Below are 20515 nucleotides of genomic sequence, written 5' to 3'. Positions count from 1 at the left end.
CTCAGGTTTTTTTAATTTCTCTCTCATTTCAAGGGGAAGGCCACCTCGAGCTGGTGTTTTTTCCCTCCCACGGTTACTTATTGTCTGAGGACAGCGCCGACAGAAACCTGCAGCCCCCCTTCAGGAGACACACGCCTTCAGATGCCATTCACGTCCTGCAAATATTGTTTATTCTTCTTTAAAGAATGCGCATACTGTAAGCAGCCTTCATCTTAAAGGCCTTGCAAGTGGACGCACGACATTCCGCCTCGCTCCCGCCTCCACTCTGTATGCAGTCTACTCTCATCACAAAACCTCACTCTGATAAGCACTGACACAGAGGAAGATAGACTGTGAGGCATGGTCACTCCTGTCTCGCAGAGGAGATGTCAAAAGAAAGGCAGTGGATGTCCTGTCATCTGGAAAGAGGTTATTCATTCAATGCAGCAGAAAGTCGTACTTCTGCACCGAAAAAAAACCCAGAACTTATCACAGCTTTCTGAAATGTGGTCCAAAAGACTGACGTCGGTCTTCGATGGGCACAGAAGTAACTCAGAGAGCAGATGTAAAACTTAAAGGGGGATAATCAGGGAGGTTTCAGCAGATTATGTTAGAAACTTTTTTGTTAAATGTACAATATGAATGGCAATGATTAATCGTGATCCATTACGAGTGACCGATAGAACCAGTGGATGGATAAAACAGCCGACTGGCTAACTGGCTGACAGTCTGGTTTTCCTTCGTCATGCATCGTTAGACCTATAAGTTCCCTTATTTTTGCTGTGGCCATGATTTTATAACCCGTCTGTTTTATTTTGCTGGCCTAGTAAAGCACTTTGATAACTTAGATTTTGAAAAGTGCTCAATTAATAAAGTTATTAAAAAGTTATAGCAAAAACAGATGAAGCCACGGGTAAAGGAAATATGATGCAATTTAAAGTCGACCAACATGAAACGTTACCTTGAATAAAATTGTATGTTCATTCTGGATAATGTAAATACACAAGTCAACAAAATATATAACATCGACCTCTTTTGGACTTTTTACTGAAGGTCTGTTACGTATTATATATATAAAACTTTCATTGTAGAAAAACACTCCTCGTATCCTGAACCAGGACAATTGGCAAAGTCCATGTTTCTGATGTCGGTCCTTACAACCTGGTTGAATTTCAAAGCAACACAATGTCACTGTCAATGTGGAAAAGTTGTAAACGAGGCCTGACACCACAACGTTGAGCCATTTCTCTACAATCAGTGGAATCCTCGATGCAGACGAGGCTTTTGATGCACCGCTCAATACTCTTTGTAACTTGTTCTCTTTTCTTTACCCCGCCGGAGAATATGAGCCCCGACTGCAGAGCAGAAACCGTACAAGTGCGGAGAGCTCTAATTTCCTCGAGCTTCCGGAAACACATGTAGCTACTATGGCGTGTGCATTGATCTCGTACAGTAAGTACTAAAGCTGCTGGGAGAGTAATTTCATGCCAGGTAGGCTCCCTCTCCTCGACTCTTTGCTCACCCCTGACTGAATAACCAGACCCGGAGGGCTTCTTCACAGCAGGTGCTCGGTTAGCGCCGTGCGCCCCCTTCCAACGCCTACTTGCCCACCCACCCCCTCCTGCCTCATCACCCCCCCCTCCCCCATATCACAGCCAGCACACAGGAAGCCGGGTTCCCCTCAGCATTAAGACACAACTCTGTGTTACAGCTCTATTAGCTAACTAATCTGAGAGAACTTTATTTTATTAGCCCCTTAAGACTGCTGCCAAGGCCCTTTTCATCCTTTATGGATCCAGTAACTGTGCAGGCTCCGTCTCCTTGCCCCCCCCCCCCTCTTCCTCCTGTCTCTCTCAATCTTTCAATCCCTCCATCTTGCATGCTTGCTCGCCCCTTCTTGCACAGCTCAGTTATGTGGTACTCGCAGGGTTGCGGCAAATGTGCATCGCAGACACATGCAGGCGGGAGGAACTGCACACAACTCCGATGATGAGTGAAAAGGTTGAAAAACACACACACAGCAGGGACCTTAGGTTTCCAGCAGAATTGACCTCGAGTAGCAGTTTATACATTAAGCTGTGGACTAACAGGAGTCTTTCTACCCAACCACCCAACAGCAACACACACTGAGGTGAGGATCTGAGACGGAGAGGCACCACAAGGCATGACGGGTTCTGCAAGTTCGGACCATCCCATCTCACATCTTCCATCAGCACTCAAAACATACAAAGAAACGTTAAGATCTACAGCAGACATCAAGAGGACATATTCTGTAAAGTAAGTTTACGCTACACAAAAAGCAAGGGGAGGACATCTGCCGCATTGTGCCGTGCATTATGTACATTCAGGGTTCCTTGTATACGAACCTGTACAGACACGCAAACAGATGGTTGTGGTGAGCGAGAAGCAACACGAACCGATTCCCTGTCAAAGCACAACACTCCCAGTATGTATTTATATTTCCAAAAATCTGGAGAGCACCTGTGCCGCAGACAGAAAGTGTAGACATCACTGTTGGTTTGACGAGCAAAAGGCGAGGAACGAAATAAACTCGCTGTGTTCATTATAATGAAGGGATGCAGCGTGATGCACAGAAAAACAGTACAGCTCTTTTAAGGCTCATCTATGCCGCCTCAAGTGATACGTCCGTTTCAAACGATGTAACCGCCGCTGCCCACATGCTTCCATGCGTCTTTTTACGCTGGCATGGTTGTTAAGAAATACATCCACGATACATACATCCACATCTGCATCCGAAAGCTTTAAGACGACATACACAAATACAGACAAAATTATGTTTTTTATTATATTTTTAAAAAAGGGACAGTGTACATTAATTGACATGTAGACATGCTGGTAGACACGTGAAGCATGCAAGTAAAAAAAAAACACATACACGCTGAGGCAAAACCCAGAGAATACAGCAGTAAGTAAAAAATAAGACAATTAAAAGGAGGAAGAGCCGGTTTTAAGAGTGTCGGTTTGGCTGCAGAGTTTTGTGGCACATTCACTGTTTATTCTGGCCTCTAATGAAAGTAGTTGATTATAATTAAAAGATCAAATCGCAGCGAGCTCGTCCTTTCAGCGGCGCAGAAACAGCAGCGGAGGTACAGCTTTGATTGTGCAGGTGGTTTGAAACCTCTGCTCCTGTGTGCTCCACGTGTTTTTTCCATCATAGTGCTTTTCCATTATCCAAGCTGCTGTGTATGACTGCACTGGTGTGAGGCTTTGGTGGAGGAAGATCAGAGCAAAAGAGAAGTGACATCAAACACGGGGGCAGCTCCCTCATGCACTGCGCCGGAGGGGAGATTGGACGTCTTGCTCAATATGGAAGGGGCTGATGGCGGGGCGGCCCTGGGCCCCGTGCCAGAGGAGGGCGAGGTGGGTGGTGTCTACGTGCACACGAGAGAGACAGTGCCACTGTCACTCAAACATGAAAAGGAAAAAAGACACGGAGAAGAAGGCACACATGCTGCGTCCATGGCAGAAACTAATAATGCCATCTGAGATAGACTAATGATATTGGAGGGCAGAGCGGGCTTTGATCTCTCCTCTCTGCCTCCTCGAAGCTAAAAGCTCGTAGCAAAGAAAGACCATGAGAAGACAGAAAGAAGAGTTGCCATCTCCAAAAGGAAGAAAAAGATGGACGTGAAACAGCAAAGCCTTCAGGCTAAAAAATAAAAAACAACAGTCTTTGTTGCTGTACATGCGGAGGTTATAATGGACAGTTGACAGCCCACCGCTCTCACAGCTGCTCCTCCAGCCCGGGCTGAACAACAGGGCGGGATGCGTCCGCAGACGCCGCTGCAGCCCGACAGGTTGCAGTGCGTCCGTCCGGTCTGTCAGTCCAGCTGCTGTAGCTGCTTGCTCCAGCCCCCCCCCCACCCGCTCTGCCTCCACGCGTAACAGACCGAGACGGGTACTTTCTGATCACGGCTGTCAATCAAATTTCAAAGACTCCTCTGTGATAACGGGGGGAAAGAAAAATGTCAGTCAGTCAAGAAGAGAACAGTGCGGAACGTCCCATAAGAGCTCTGTTAGTACAACATCAAACAGCCTGTTTGTGTTTGTCAGCCGGCGCATCATCGCAGCGAACCACCGCGTCCTTCTGACGTGACGGCGTCTTCCAGCCGAGCGAGCGCGTTTGACTTGACTGATGGTGACGGAGCGCGGGCACAGATCTATTCTGGAGGATCTGACGAGGCCGGGTGGGTCAAAAGATCACGGCCCGTGTGTGTCAGCGCCTGATGGGCAAAGAAGCAGCTGCAGGAGCCAGTGAATGACTGAGTGTGAGGAACTATCTGACCAGGAAACCCTTGAACAAAGAGGCTGTAGAGTACAGCTTGTTTAGTACAACACTTCCTCTGCTGTTGAGCCAAACATTTACCGACAGCAATATTTAAGAAAAGGCCAAATAAGGAATATTTACAGATAGAAGAAAGAATGAATCCTTCTGTAAGGTCATCTTTGGACAGGTTTGTTTGCAGGAAACTGAGCACTTTTGATTTTCTTATTTGATCCATTACTAATCCACTCACATAAAGGAGACGGAGTCAATGATCTATACAATCAAAAACCCTGTGGCTTCACTTTTTTTTTTGTCCCGACATCCGTCTTTGTAAACAGTCTATAATTAATGCAGGCAGAAATAGAAACGATGCAGAGGTTGTGAGGAGCTTTTAGATCAGGGGAAAACGTTTTTTCAACCAGCTGATGACAGAGTGAGTGGACTCATGTCAGATTGTGACTCATTCATTACGTCGATAGGGTTCAACTGTCTGTGAACGCAAGCGGGCGAAGAAAGACGCTGCGACTCCGCAGCGAGACAACAAGCAGGGGAAAAACATCAAAGGTACCAGCTGCTTTGATTGGTTGCTGCAGTATCACACTTCATTTACAATCGATTTTGTTTTATTTGTACGAAGGCATAATCCTTTTTAGTGAACCCCTGCTGTTCTTTTTTTAGAAACGGTGTAGTTCCCGACCCCGGAATCCGCTGTGTGCATCTGTGCGGTTTCTTGTGCCAAGCGCAGGGTACGTGGTGCATGTGCGGGGGCGGAGAGGTGCAAACAGGTGGTGGTTCATTCAAATGAGGCAGCACACAGCCAGGCGAGGGTATTTTTGGTGGAAGGTGCGTTTAGGTTCCGTTTCTGGTGCGACGTCAGTCTGCTGCCACTTCGGTGATTTTATTAACCAGAGCAAATTGAAAAACCTCGAGCGAATGAGCAGCAGAAACAGAGAGCTGCAGCTTTGTGCTTGTTGTTGGGACAATTCAAGTTAGAATCTTCAAAAAGCTATGTTGCCACCAAGGACTTATTATTTTGAAGTCAATTATTATATGATTCAAACATGACGATAACGTAAAAAAGGTTAAGCAGCTCGAACTTGAAACATCAAGTCTTGTAAGACACGTAAGCAAACTGTCGACATGTCACTATTATGAACTTAACATCCAGAGAGGACGAGACGTTTTAATATATTTAATTTGCACACTTGTCTCAATCGTCTTTTATTCATAGTTTGTCATCTTTTTTATTTAGTCTCTTGTTATTGGCTTATCCGTTGTTCTATTATATTTAGTACTTTACTAATTTACCAATTGTGCATCTCTCTCTCTCTCTCTCTCTATTTAATTCAGCCAAATAATTTGCACCTTAGAGTTTGTCATCTCGCATTTGAACAGAAAAGTTTCGGTTATTTTAAATACATAAAATATAAATGATATTTCAGCAAGTAGGACATTTATGTAACAAACCCGACACTGTCCTAAACATCGGTTTTCTCATCTTCTGGTGAGTAAAATGGTTAAGAAAAATATATTTATATATCCCAAACAGTCGGATTGTAAAGCTCACCAAAATCTAACAAATGAAAAGAAGCGTCCCACCAGGCGGCTTGAGTCGCACACTTTGAGCTTCAGTGCCGACTCAACGAAACGGCTCTTTTCTGCGTAGCTCGGTTTTCTCAGTCGCTGTAAGTGTTTGTCTCTTTTCCTGCTCTGTGAAGACGGCTGCATCTTCATGCAATCATTTCCTGGATCCCACAGGAGAAAGAAAGAAACAGATGGGGAATGAAACTGTGCTGCTTGTCAGTGCTGCAGCTCCATGGGGGGGGGGGGGGGGCCTGTGTGAGTATATCATGCATCACTCTGCCTTTGTGTGTGTGTGTGTGTGTGTGTGTGTGTTTGTTTGTTTGTTTGTTTTTTTCAGATAGTGTTTACAAGAATAAGCCCCACGGCATAAAATACTATTTTACATGCAGCAGTGTGTGTCTGTGCACAGGTGAGTGAGAGAGCCGTGAGGGACTGACGATCAGCAAACCTGTGCGTAGGTTGTGTTGTGTTGTGCGGCTTCCAGAAGGGATGAGAGAGGAAGTAATTGGCCGTCATAGGAAACCTTTTCTTCTCCATCGCAAAAAAAAAACCTCTTCCACCTTTTATTTGACTGTATTTTAGCGAACGAAGCGAACGAAGTGTGTTTCCACCGTTTGTACCTTTGATGTACAGGTGACTAATTCCATTGACTTCTGAGATCCTGCCTCGTGTCCTAATGAAAGAGCTTCCTGTGCTAATGGCTTATATTCCGGTGACAGGCTTTCATTAGAGCCCGACTGATGTGGATTTGTGAGAGCTGATGCTGATGCTGATATTAGGGAGAACGAAATGTATGATACTGATGTGTCAAATATCATATATTGATTTGATATAGACACAATAAGAAATGGCAATGATTCCATTAATGATGTAATTGAGGCTTGATATTTTAAAGTTTAACCATAACTTTATTATAAGTACAAAAATAGAAAATACACGATACAGCCAAATGTGTTTGAGATTGAGCAACAGACAAATTCACAATTAGATGCTGGAAACGTCTTTTGTTGGTGGAGGTGTGTTTTATTTTGAAAGAACAGCACAGCCAGACATGTCTGTGTTGTTTTCTTTTCTTTTACCCGCAGCTTTAAGGCAATTTGCTGGGAATAAAGTGGGTTTTGGTTTGTTGGTTTTAAGGTTTGGTGCCACCTGTAGATCTCGCCTCCGTCCCTCACCTGCCTCCCTTCTCTGTTGTGTTTAACTGCTGAACACAGAGCTTGTAACCTCTACTTGTCGGTTCACTAAACAATAAAGCAGCTTTGTTTGCCTGACCACATCGGCCGCTGTTGCTTCCCCTTATTCCGAGAGACAGCTACAGGGTTGTAACAAGATTGGGGGCTTGTGCGGACTGAAAAGTCCTTTTCCAGTCGGCTCTTGGTGTGATCGATCGCTAATCGGAGGGTTGGCGGTTCGATTCCCAGCTCCTCAGCTCCTCCAGCCCACAAGTCGAAGTGTCCTTGAACAAGACGCTGAACCCCAAATTGCCCCTGATGGCTGTGGTAGCAGCGTGTGGATGGATAACTAATGGAAATCCACTATATATAGAAGCATTTACTATTTACAATTCCTGGAACATACAGCACGTCGATGAATCCCCCTGTAGCTTGCATTGTGTCAATTATTCTATCTGCTATAAACCGTCAGTAACAACCAACGCTATTTATTACCTCGGAGCATTAGACTGAAGTATAGATAGAATCCATGAAAGTTTTAAATCTAAATCTGTAGTAAGAGCTCATAACATCGCCAGGGAATGGAGGCTGGTTATGGATTTTCAGCGACTAAGGCTGTGATTTAGTCAAGACTTGTGTGTTTTTAACAAAAAGTAAAGAGATACAGCCGCTACGGTAACAAATCAAGTTTGAACAAGTTTGAAATGACGATCAAATATTTTTTCTTTCAAATATTTAAAAGACCAAGCGGGATTTTACAATGTGACCATATAAACGCCATAATAGGAGTCGGTTACTGAAGCGTGTGGAGTGTGGAGCTGCGTACAAAGCTCATAACTTGTGAAAGAGTCAAAAACAAAACCACGACAACTACGGTTTTGATAAATCAAGCGATAAACACCAGGTTGAAAAAGTTTCCACCTGCAGTTCGGTTTCCAGCGACACCCGCAGCTCCAGAGTTCTGTCATTTCCCTGAGAGGTCTGAAGACTTCTCGCCAGACAGGGAGGGAAATTGAGAGAAAAGTCAGCGGCGCTCTCCGATCCACCGGGCTGTCCGCACCTCTTTCATTTGAATGGCGTTAAAAAGGTGGGAGCCCATTTCACCAGACAGCTGAGCCCGCCTGAAAAACAGCCACACAAATTCGAGCCGTGGCGTTGAGTGAAGTGCTTCTGGCAGCTGAGCCTCCAAACCACTCGCCCCCTCTAACTGTCACATAATGGCCGCGGTGATGTACCGCACTGCCCTGGGCTCGATTGCTACCTATTGCTTGACAGTAAGAATTGGTCCTCTCCTCCTACCAGAGAAATAAATGGCGGGTCATCTTTACAAGCACCTCGCTTATTGACGACCACTCGACCCTTAAATCTTATTGCTCCGTAAACACGATATACGGAGGGAAAAATGAAGAGTGCGACAAAATAAGAGGTGGGGGGCGTGTAGGAGAACCCCCCCCCCTTTGAACACAGCAATTAATCAATTAGTCGGAGTGAATCAATAGCCCCCCCTCCCCCCCCGCCCGGCTTGGCAGGCTGACAGCACTCAGGTGTAATTAAAATTGTAACTATTGACAAATCAAGATGGATGGAGCACTTCCTGTCCTTTCCCGCTCAACTCTTACCTCGTGAGTGATTATCTTTCTGCGACTCGTACACATCGGGGGTGGAAATGCAAAGGTGCACGAGTTTGAGTATCGCATCAAGGTTTGTATGCACGCTAGCCTGGTGTACGTTAGCGATTGGTGTGCCTGAGTTGACGTCGAGCAGAAGTAACGCTGCGGGTTCAACGCCCTGCGTCCAAAACATCCATCTCACTCTGTCATTCCCCATTATCACGGAGTCATTATCAGTAAGTCGATTGTTCAGGGTGTTAAGGGACTTGGTCGTGCGTGAAGTGCGTCCGAGCAAACGATAATCAAGACGTTAACCCAGCAGATCTACATTTGGGGAATGTGCTCAAGCGTAAAGTGCGAAGAAAAGCATTGGAAATGTGGCGTTCTTCCGTAATGAGACATGTTCCTCCACCTCTGAGTCACAGTCGGGATTTCACTTAGCAGGTGATAACAGATTTTAAGTGTCTGTGCAGTATCGTACAACCGGTCAGTCTTTGGGTATTATAAATATCCGACACTTCCACATGGTTCAAATAAAGCCTTTTGATTACCCTCCAGTTGACTGGTGCCGCTGCCATCACCTTGTTTCTTTTCCTTTCCTTCCGCCTCGCCAGCTGCCTGCGTGTCGCTCTCCTCACATGAGAGTGTTTGTGAAATACATCTGCTAACAAGAAGAATCATCTGAACAGTGCTTGGTGTGTACATGGTGTTTGGCAGGAGTCAAAAGGAACTCTTCAAAAGCAATATCATAGGCGTCCATGATCAATGTGAAAAATAGCAACACAGAACATTCTTCTTTTTTTATTTTTTTTATTTCCTGAGATGTGAGAGACGTTTTTCTATTGAGGGAACCGTTCCTTAAATCTCTGGAGACTGGTCCCTGAGCATCCAAAAAAAAATTGTGTGTGAGAGGAGGGGGGCAAAGAATATGTTTCAGAAATTGAAATGAGTTTTTCAAAGCGGTGCCAGGGACAAGTCATTTATTGTATTGTTGAAAGAGGAGGAAATATTGGCCTCGCACGGTTGATTCAATGAGGCGACATCCCATCATTACATTCTCCCATTTGTAGCTCTCAATCAGTGCGAAGTTCATTCTTCTGCTAATTACACAGAAAACAGAATATCAAACAACGGCCGAGAGAGGGATGTATCATTTATTACACTCATCTTCAGCAGCGGCTCCGGGAGAAGACAAAAACAAGCAGTAATTGTCAGTTCTATGAAAAATTCAAACATGCGCTGTCTACTCGACAGACGAGTGCAAAGAACTGAATTCTTATCAGTGTTCAATGCAGTGGCCTCCTCTACGCCTGTTATCCCTCAGCTGCTTTAAAACAGGCAGCGAGGTCCAGACATCTTCCTGAAATGTACAAATGTCAGAGACAGTTATTCTGGATTCTTTCCTATCAGCCTCCTCGTATAATATCCAGAAAACACCACGTCCTGCCTCGTGCCTGCTCCAGAAATCTCCTACTGGGCTTTTCAAATTCACAACAAACTCCATAAAATGTGTCGAATCCATATTCCACAGACAGTTTTTTGGAGCTTGTGTCTGAAAGCGCCTCTGGTAAATCTTTACCGTCTTTATAAATATTAATTTCATTGTGCCTCCACTGTACCAGACAGTTAATCATCCAAACAGGAAAGAGGCTGTGCTCCTACTTTTCTACTTTTTGTACAAGTTCAGGCTGCTACGAGATGTGTCCTGACTTTATTACGAGGTGTTTGAAAACAAGATGCATCGGAAGTCGGAACAGCTGTGACGAGTTATGTTGGTATTTTCATAGAATATTATTTTCTGTAGTCCATCTTCAACGGGAATAATCTTGTCTAGTTGCTCCTCTGAGATTAGTTTCAACATTTGGTTTTGTCTGCACATGCAACAAATTGATAGAGTGCATGAACATGAAGGGCTGGAAGATGAAGCTAAAGGAGGCTGCGTATTTAAACGATTTCTTCAGACATCGCTCTTGATGCCACTGCCTTACCTTTGGGGATTAGAGAGACAGCCTCCTGTATCGAAAATGTTACTGCACTGCCATGCATAAACATATTCAAATGTCATTAGACGATTGAATCTAAAACGTAGCCTCTGAAAATAGAAAGCCCATTAAAATCCAAATGAATAAACATACTCATTCCTTCTCGTAACAGCAAGGTTATCCTCTGAATGCATCTGGAAGCTGGGAGCGGAAAAAATTCCCATGTTTTAATAGTTCTCTTCATTCCGTGTTATTATTATGTAAAGCATAAAAATGTGTTCTCTCATCAAATCAAAGCACCCCACAAATCAAAGTTAAGGCAATTACAATCTTATTCCACCCTTTCAAATGGCAACAGCTGTTTCCCTTGGTCAAAATTGCAGCGTAATTGCACACGGTAGCATATGGTTATGGCTGATTAATCCAACTGGGGGTGAAGGCCCCATTATTCCTGCATAGGACGGGTAAATAGGCAGCGGATCCAAGAGCTGGATAGATGGGTAATGGGATACCGAAAAAAAAAAAAATGGGAATGGGCCTTTGAGGAGATGTCTGTTAAAGATGGCATGCTTGTCAGGATCGATCAGGACCTTCTACCATCCCCGACTGAAGCCATTAAATTGATTTGCTTGTCATCCGGCTTTTTCCAAATGACACCAAATTGGCAATAGTGGAATCAAACTCTGCAGAAACGTGGAGCAGTTTAGGCTGTATCCATTTTCATTCACAAAGTATATAGCTCTCGGCGTTTTTTAAAATCATACGTCCCTTTGCAAATTCCGTGAAACGGGAGTTGCAGGTTTTTTTTCCTCGTCCTTCCTTTGTTCGTGCAGCACTGCAGGGAAATCGTTACGGCCCCTCGGGGAGCCCAGTGTGTGGTAGCATGTCAGGGACGTGACAGTACCGAGAGGACTGCTCGCCGGCCTGCGGGCTTTGACTGGCCATCATTCATTCACAGACACACACACACACACACACACACACACACACAGTTAAACATGCATAACAAAATTCACAGTTCAGCAGCAGACGCACACACTCACACAAAACACCTCCCCCGGGGGAAAAGCAATTACAGGGTTCAGAGGTGGTTTCCCAAGCCCCCGAGCCAAAGTGAGTGCATTTCTATTATAAACATACGCGGATCCCCGTGAGTGAGTCAGGTTTTCGGGGGGGCCCTCCTGAAGCTAGTGTCACTCTGAGGTCCACGCTCATTCTCATCCAGCCAGACGGGGATGAGGCCGGTAAACAAGCTTTAACCGTGGCTCCCCCCTGTCTGTCGCCCTCCCGCATGCATAATGGCCCTCTTAAAGAGCGGGGGAAAAGTTCAAGTCCATAATCACATCCGTACCGCCGGCTTATTATTTTTCAGAGGTCACTTCGGAGCCCACTTTGAAGGACATGTGCTTGCTATCAGCCACCGAGCAGCCGAATCTGATGCGTGGCGTAAAAGCGTGGAGGGCCTTCAGATGCTGAGAGCGACGGGAACCATAGGAAACACACGATACGCTTTTACCACAGTGATATTAAAGCAAGGTGGAATGCCCTACTTTAAATCCTTCAATTCAGTCTCAGCACTAAAACCTGGTTCGGGGCAAAGTTTCATTGCTATGACTCACACAGAGTCGATGGAAAAGGAGCAGCAGCTTCAAAAGAAACACGTCGCCGCGCTCTTACTGAAAAGAACCCGGCACAATACACATGCGAGCTATCAGTGTTCTCCCTCCTGTACTTCAAACGGTAAATACTACCACCTGTAAATAAAAGGTGGGACCTCTGCCTTTCCAAACACGTCTCTTCAAACCGTACCCGTGAGCGAACGACCTGCTGCACATGTAAACAGGCTCTCGCGAAACCCCCTTGATTCAGCACGCCACACAAACGGAGGGAACGCATCCTGAGCAAATACTCGTGCTTCCTCCAGTCCGCAGCGGAATGATCAAAAGAATTGTTTAAAACTATGTCAGAGAAAAAAAACAAAGAGTCGACACTACGAGCGCAATCCACTTCAGTCAGAGCCCCAATTAGGAACAGGGGATATTTGGCTGTACAATGATAATAAGCCCGACTGTACTATAGCCTAAAAGGAGACAAGTGCACCCTCTGTGCGAGGATTGTTTTCAGGCCCACAGGTCACTCAACACAGACCCTTGTCTATCTCAGCCTATAATGACAATTCCCAGCATGCCCGGGTGGCCTCTTCCCTTCCCAGTCCGCCCAGTAGTGTGGACAGAACCCCAATTAATAGCCATGCAAAGATAAATAGGGCAGCCCTGGCGAAGACTACGCAGACTCCTTTGTATCTTGTCTGACAGCAGGCAAGATGACAGGAGCTGCAAAAAAGACTATTTGTGAAAAAGAGGCTGCTGCAGCTTCGCCTCGCTCGTTCTGGTAAAAGTGTCGGTGCTGCCCGACGCTAAGAGGAGAGAAGAAATTGTTCAATCCGTTTTTTTTTTTCCTCTGTTAAATCCAATCCAATAGTCGTTTCTTTTTTTCCCCCGAGTATTACATAACTGGTGTTTAAAAGAGCAGAACTGGTTGAAATTTTTTAAGGATTAAAGTTCCTCAAATGTTTTGCATGAGACGAGAGAGAGAGAGAGAGAGAGAGAGAGAGAGAGAGAGAGAGAAATCACCAAAAAAAAATAGAGCATGCCAATGAGGGAATTTGGAAATGCAGTCACTGTGAAATGGCATTGATTAAGCCACACCATTGTCACCTGGAAGCACCCTCAGAGGAGCCACTCAGCGCTGGTGGCACCATTTTTATGTCATCTCACCCCTGAGTTCAACTGACCATATCTCCGCCCTGCTGCGGCAAAGTATTAAAGCTCGAGTGGGATTTTTTGAGTTTTAGATGCACAAAATCCTGCAAAAAGAATGAATATCCTGCAACAGGAACCTTTCAGCATATTAGATGGAATGTTTGTGTGTCTGCCTGATGCACGCTGTTGTGGCACGGAGACATCTTAGTTTTGTTTTTGTCGGCCTGGAGCCGGGTTGGGTGATATGCACACGAGTTCACACACGTGTTGATGACACTGTGTTTGTGTGTCAGTGTGACGGTGAAACAAAGATGTGTGACACACAAATTAACACTATAGCAGCTGATTATCGTTACAAAATGTTCACTGCTGGTACAAAACCTCGATAATGTTCCTAAAACAATAAGCTATTTTGAATTCCAACCTCATACATTACACATAATGATGCTTCAGCTTTGGTTTTACAGCTCCTTGGGAATTTCATGCATTCAAAACAGTTTCATAACATGAGCATCTTGGTAAATTTTTACACTCGAAGAAGTTTTAAAACATAAGAAAATGAACCTATTTACCACAACTTGAATTTTTCTGTTAATATATCATAAATAAAAAACTGGAAGGGTTCTCAGTGGAGTGCAGACCTCCTCCTCCTCCTCCTCCTCCCCCCCCTCCTCCTCCTCGCCAAGGCCAAACAATCGTAAATGTCTGTTTTCTGTCTTATATTACAAAAATGAGTCTTCAGTACATGACATATCCTGCCAGGACCCACAATAATCAAAAAGGGCACCTCTGATAGATGATAGTGAAAAGTTTATATTTGGAGTTTGAGTTTTACTCCAGAAAAACCAAAAACTATTCTCAATTTGGCGAATTTGTTGCAAATATCAGGAAACAGTATTGATCCAATACACTGAACGTCTCAGTGTGTAGAAGAGACTGGGATCCCTCTAATAAGTGTAAGGAAGCATAAAGTTTCCTAACTTAAACTTTAATAAATAAGTACCTTTATATGAATTTTCTCTCTATATATATAAATGTATTATCCTGTAGTAGTAGTAGTAGTAATAGTACTCATAATGCTAACCCTTTGTTTTCCGCTCCCTCTTTGCTGCTGCAAAATGAGATTTACTCTTACTCTTGTTTTTTTTTCAGGTTTACTGAGAGAATTGGTTTGATTTCATTAATTATTACTACAATGCTTTCGCCTATGATCAAACACTATGGTGCAACTGGCTGTAATGGTAGTAATGGTTAGTGAAGATGACGTTTAAATCACCAGGTTTCACAGATGCAGCGTTTCAGAGAACATAAAGAACGACGCTGCTGCTCTCCAAGTGGAGCGGTGCATACGTTAAGGTCTCTTCAGGGGGTTTCTGTGGGAAGGGGGGGGGGGGGGGGGGGTACAACCTGGAGGAGGAGTGTGAAAACTGCTGAGCTGTTTATGGCCATTAATAGCTGAGAAATTTACTGGTGGGGTGTTTTAAATCCCTTCCAATCATCCTGCGGGTTCGCCAGGGGCCGCGACTGCACTAAATAAAGTGTAGTAAAAGAGCTGAGTCCATGTGCTTGCATATTTGTGTCTCGAAAATAAGTTTGTCGCTCAGGACCTGCTTGTGTCACCACTGTCATAAGGATGTGCATCAGTTCTTTGACGCAGTCGCTCTCTCCCATGTGAGTCGCGTTCCTTTACGATGCATTTAATATAGATCGCGCTCGTCCTTTCATTTTAACTTTCAAAGCGTCCACGCGTGTAGAGAGGAAACACAAACACTTGCAGGGTGCGACACTGTGAAACAACCTTAACCTCTGCAATTGACTGGAAATGTGAAGCGGGGCCCGGGTCAATAAGATCTGGAAGTTCTTTCCAGACAGAAAAAACAAACAACACAAACGCTCTTTCAGTTGCGCCTCTCTCTCTCCTGGACCTGCCACGGCTGGAGACATTGGGTGGGAAGTTTAGTTTTATTGAACATGGCACAGTGAAACTCTCTGCGTCCCTCTGAGAAATCTATCGGTGGACTTTGACCACGAGCTTTCTCGCTAACCCAGAATACTAAGAGCGATACGGCGTGACCTTTTGCCAAAGTGCCGGCCGCAGGGAAGTTGGACAGCCTCAGTTTTTGTTCCGTTTTTTTTTTTTTTTTTTTTGCAAATGGTTTCACGGAGCGCAGCTGCTACAAGGCAACAGAGAAACCTGCTCTGTCCATTAAGATGAGTGACAAATCAGGGCATTTGTAGTCTGCAGATATTCTCTCAAGTCCACTGTCTCCATGAATCACTCACAGTCCAATCTCAATCAGCTGCTTTTCTCTGTGGCTTCCTTCACTCCGGCTCCGGCCAAATCCATCACGTCAATTTCAAATGATCCTAAAGAGAACACTTGTGCCTGCAGATGAATGCGAGTGAGTCATATCAAGAGACCGGAGGTGGCTTTGAAGGACAACAGGAATAGGATCAATAATCCTGTGTTACTGATTCAGAAGAAATGTCCCTTTTGTGGAGGTTTGTGGAGGTGGAACAACGAGGAAATAATCAGTGAAAATAGGGGGGAAGCCACGTGACGCCACCTCAGCTTGGAAAGCTGCAATCTTCAATCAGCTCTGAACAGGAGCTTTTACTGTGAACTTGTCAAATGTTACAATTTTCTCAAACTGTACGTCCATTTCTCCCTAATTCTCCATTTTAGCCAATACAGATGTTTTAAGATTAACATGTGCATATAATTTAAATCCCTCATAGGCCAGTCTCACCTGATTTGTAAAAGGTGCTGTTTAAATCCTCTGAACACATCAATGCAACACAATAAAACTTCACAACTCTGGAAAATTGTACCTTCCAAAGAGCATGTGAATTGCACAGCGCTGCCTCATATCTGCCCTCTGCGTCACACCACCGTGGGATCGGCTGTCCTCCGGGTTTCAACTATACAAACACAACGTGCACGTGCCCACACATGCACAAACAGGATGGCTCGATGGCACAACAGAAGCAGAAACCTCTGAAATCGCAACGGTCTAAAGTTGCATCTGCATCTTCCCTGAAAATCTCCCTGAAACGTCTGTTTCTACTATTATCATCATCATCGTTTGGCCTATTTCGTTTGCCCCTGATGAGAATGCGTCCAATTTTTAAATTATTCCAGAGGCACAGTCAAGAGGTTCTCCTCAAGTGCAAGCATGTCATTGCAGACATACAAACTCAATCCAATCTCCTGACGGACTTAAAATGGAGATGACACCCTTGACTTCTATTACTGTGTCAAGGTCCACGTCCAGTGCGGCGAGCTAAAAACAGACCGCCACTCTTGAGCCGCTCTCTCCCAACATGTTGTGCGGCCTCGGCCAGACAACAGCATGAAATAGCTGATTCCCACGTGTCCCTGCAGACCCACACACACACACACACACACTCTGTCAGAAGCGTCTTTACGGATGTTAATCTGAGTGCTACGCCTCTGTCAGAGTGAAGTCCTCAACTCCCTCTAAAGCTGCTAAAGTTGAGCTGTAGCCAGTCAAGCTAATCTGCAGACGTTGAGTGATGCCGAAGTATTTATGCCAAACATGACATTCCAATAAAGTCCTCCCCCACCGCTCCCAGCTCCAAAATAGACGTGTTAGAACTGACAAAAGCAGCAGGCATGCCCAGCATTGTCTCGGCATGACCTCGGTAAATGAATGGAAGCGAACAGTGGGACAGGCCAGACTGCTCCTATAACTGTCACTTTGGGCAAAAATATTTGGGGAGAGATCAGAGAATGTCCTGGTGTTTTAGTGTGAATCAAGAGGGAACCACAAGTGTACGTGTGTGCGAGTTAACAAACATCTCAAGTGCTTTAGAGTTTCAGGTACTTTGATATGTTTCTTTTTTTCATGCTGCACCAAACGAGGAGCGACAACATGTGAAACTACAGAACTGAAGATGATGTCTCTGTGCTTAGCAGAGGCCGCTCTGGTCCGATGAAGGCCGTTCTCCTGTCATTAAAAAGCCGTTACAGTAGACTGGTCATTAAAATGTGGCGAGCAACGGTCTGACATGTCCATCCGGAGGCACGCTACTTGCCTCATCGTGTTTTTTAATCATCGGACGGAAAGAGAGCAGCCATCACTGGGGTCACTTTCAACGAGCCGCACTCACAAACGGTCTGAAGAGAGTGCAATTAAATCCTACATTCTCTGACCCGGGAGCGGCGATGGAACGAAATCTGAGGGCCACCGAGTGACCGGGATTCAACTTCCACACATGCACAGTCCCATGTGTGCATATCGCTGCTTTGTGCACCCACGCACATCCCAAACAAGACAACCGCCGAAGCTCTCTACCAGGCCACTGCTGTGCATAATGGCTCCTCATTTAACTTGGTTGGTTAAATAAGCGTTCAGGAGGAAAGTGAGGGCGCTGGAACCAGGCTCCCAGACGGAGGAGGGAGAGATACAGTTACAGCGATGGGCTAGGACAATGTCAGGAGTCTTAATCCCGGGGACATTTGAGTTATCAATCTCCTGTAAATGTCAGGCACCAGGATGTGCCCTCATGAATGATGGATATCTGCCTTGTTTGTTTTTTTCATCTTCTCTACATTGTATTATTGAGTGAGCGCCACCGAGGGCTTAGAGTCTATCTTGAGAGGTAATACTCCCTCCTTACTGTGGCATCAATACCTGAATCCCAATTACCCGAGAAGAGAGAGAGAGGGAGGGAGAGAGAGAGCAGCAGCAGCAGCAGAGGAAAGCAAAGAGCGGGATTCTTTGGTTTCTCTGACCAAACGTGTCGCTGGTCAAGTTCCAGAACCATTAAAAGAACGTGACTGGGCTTAATCTGGAGGTTTTCACAGTTCAAAATGTCAAAGACGAGCAAATAAGTGGCAGAGAGAAGAGGACAAGCTTCCATCAAGAGCATCATTTCTTCAATTATTGTCCATAGACAGCTGGCTGATGATCCCCCCCCCTGCAGCACACACAGTGTGGCCTGAGTATTACAGCAGTATAGACTCCCTGCTGGAAACCAGTGAAACACTCCAGGTCTCCACAGGAACATCACTGGGGGGACTATTGCGCACAGAACCTGAGTCCTGGCTCAGTGTGGACTCCTCACTCAGTCCCTGCTAACTACACTTCACTGTTGCTCGTGCACTGGGGGGGGGGGAAACCCGGCTGCATAATTCTCCCAGAACCAATTAATTCCCAACATTTTAATTCTCCACGCGGGCATGAATTGCCGCATATCAATATGTACATGTTTATTTGCGCCGCTTGTTTGGTGCGTAAAGTTTAATTTCCGGGGGGAGATGCTTGATGATCTAATTAGTATTCATTAATCGGCTTAACCTTTTTTTAAACAGCTGGGCTTCTAATGACACGTTCGATGCATATGTCGATGCCAGTGGTTTCTAAAAGGAAAGGGAACAGCTGGAAAATATCGAGTTCTTCCTCAATAAACTTCATTAAAAACCCAGAGCCACGTGATATACGAGGCTGCAGAGATCACAGGCGGAGACTTAATCAAAGTTCAGGTGGAGGAAATAGAGTGAGCACCACGACGTGCGGCCCTGATGGGAAAAGCACAGGCTATACGAGCAAAAGGCAAAAGAGAAATGAACACATCCAACGTGTCGAGGGGAAGTTTCACACATCAGTGGGCCCCGTGTGGAGCCCGGTGTGGACCCGGTGTGAACCCGGTGTGGCTCTTACCTTGTGCTTGCGTAAAGTGGACGAGGAAGGAAAGGGATAAAATCCATGTGGCGCGCCGCATCGATCCGCTCCACGGGTCCTCAAACATGGTTCCAAACCGCGCAGGGTGGACAACAAGTGCCCGGTGAGCCTGAGGCACGCTGCCGCTGATGTGCCCCCGAGTTCCCGTGTGGCTCCGCCGCCGAACCGCCTCCTGCTGGGTCTCTCTTGTCCGGGGGGGGGGGACCTGCCACTCACGCCGGGCAGAGCGCACCGACCTCAGAGCGCAAATGGAAAAAATGAAATAAAACAAGCGAGCCTCACGCGAGCAGACAGATTTCAAACTCTGTGTTTGCTCAACGGCACTCCAGTTCCACGAGCTCCACGAGACATGGGGGTATTTTCCTCCAAGTGCGGGGAGCAGCGTGAGGGGGGGTTCTGAACGCAGCTCAGGCAGATGAATCCAGGCTAAGTCCAAACCCAGGCTCCGGTGTCTCGGTGCACCTGTAAGACGACGAGCGGCTCCTCATACTTTTCCATCGACTCTTCCTCCTGCGTCCTTGAGATGCTGCGTTTTTCCTCCTGCTCCTCCTCCTCCTCCTCCTCCTCTTCTTCAAACTTCAGCCTCCCTGTCGCTGGCTGCGTTGCGCGCGGCCACAGACTTTTATTTTTCCTCGAATCCTTGTTGGAAGAAGGAGCTCCAACGGATCCGCTGCACGCGCACACACACTCACACACGCATCCACACACCCCCCCTTGTTACCCAGTAAAGTTCCTCTCTGCGCCGCGCGCTGTCAAGGTCGGGGATCCAGTTGGACAGGGGCACCGGGGGAGAAGTTCCGCGGCTCGGGGAGCAGAGGATGGGGGGGAACCTGCGCGCAGTCGCACCGTCACGGTCGGAGCGGAGCCCGGGCTGCCGGTGTGCGTCGGATGAGGACGAGTCCCGGGTTCTTTATGAGGAAACATGACGAGACGGTGCACCGGCAGCGCAGCGCAGGTTGCCACCGTGCGGCCATGCGCAAAAACGCACTCCCCCCCCCTCTTCCACTACACTCCACCAAGCCGCAGGTTTACAGGAGAGGATTTATTGTTGCTTTCCACATCACAAAAAGGTGGAATGAATATTGTCCTTTTGTTAAAATGATTTACTGGACACGTGCTCTGCTCGTTGAGCCAAGGTTTGGAGCGGGGGGGCGCGTTGGGGTGTGGGGGGGGGGGCAGAGGAGAAATCGTTGCAATAGCTGTTTCTGTGGGGATTTATAATGTGTCTGAGTTCATTGACCTTCTGGTACTTTTTTATCCCCTGTGGCATCATTATAGGGATTTATATTTTGGCTGCATTATAATACTTCCAGGAATGATAGACCCCAGAGGCTTTTTCTCTCCAGTTGAGGCTGTGGTTGTGTTTGGAGGTGCATGAAACAGACAGGGGGGGGGGGGGAGGCAGGCAGAAATGGCTTTGCTTAGTCTTC

The 20515-nt window shown here is 46.1% G+C and overlaps 1 protein-coding gene across 6 annotated transcripts in view; it reads right to left on the bottom strand.

The window, feature by feature from the left end:
• The window catches only part of sdk2b (sidekick cell adhesion molecule 2b), a 239733-nt gene extending 219682 nt beyond the window's left edge, over nt 1-20051 (bottom strand). For 4 of the 6 annotated variants that reach the window (XM_034570883.1, XM_034570881.1, XM_034570884.1 and 1 more), the window contains exon 1: nt 19065-20050. In XM_034570883.1, the coding sequence (XP_034426774.1) occupies nt 19065-19152 (88 nt within the window). In that variant the 5' untranslated portion in view covers nt 19153-20050. Of the gene's footprint in view, nt 1-19064 lie in introns of all 6 variants that reach the window. The other 2 variants (XM_034570880.1, XM_034570882.1) reach the window with 1 other exon arrangement.
• Nucleotides 20052-20515: the final 464 nt, after the last annotated feature.

Source organism: Hippoglossus hippoglossus, chromosome 19, assembly GCF_009819705.1.
Source record: "Hippoglossus hippoglossus isolate fHipHip1 chromosome 19, fHipHip1.pri, whole genome shotgun sequence".
Taxonomy (NCBI): Eukaryota; Metazoa; Chordata; class Actinopteri; order Pleuronectiformes; family Pleuronectidae; genus Hippoglossus; species Hippoglossus hippoglossus.
The sequence above is the reverse complement of the archived record's forward strand: the minus strand, read 5'-3'. Positions and strand labels throughout refer to the sequence as shown.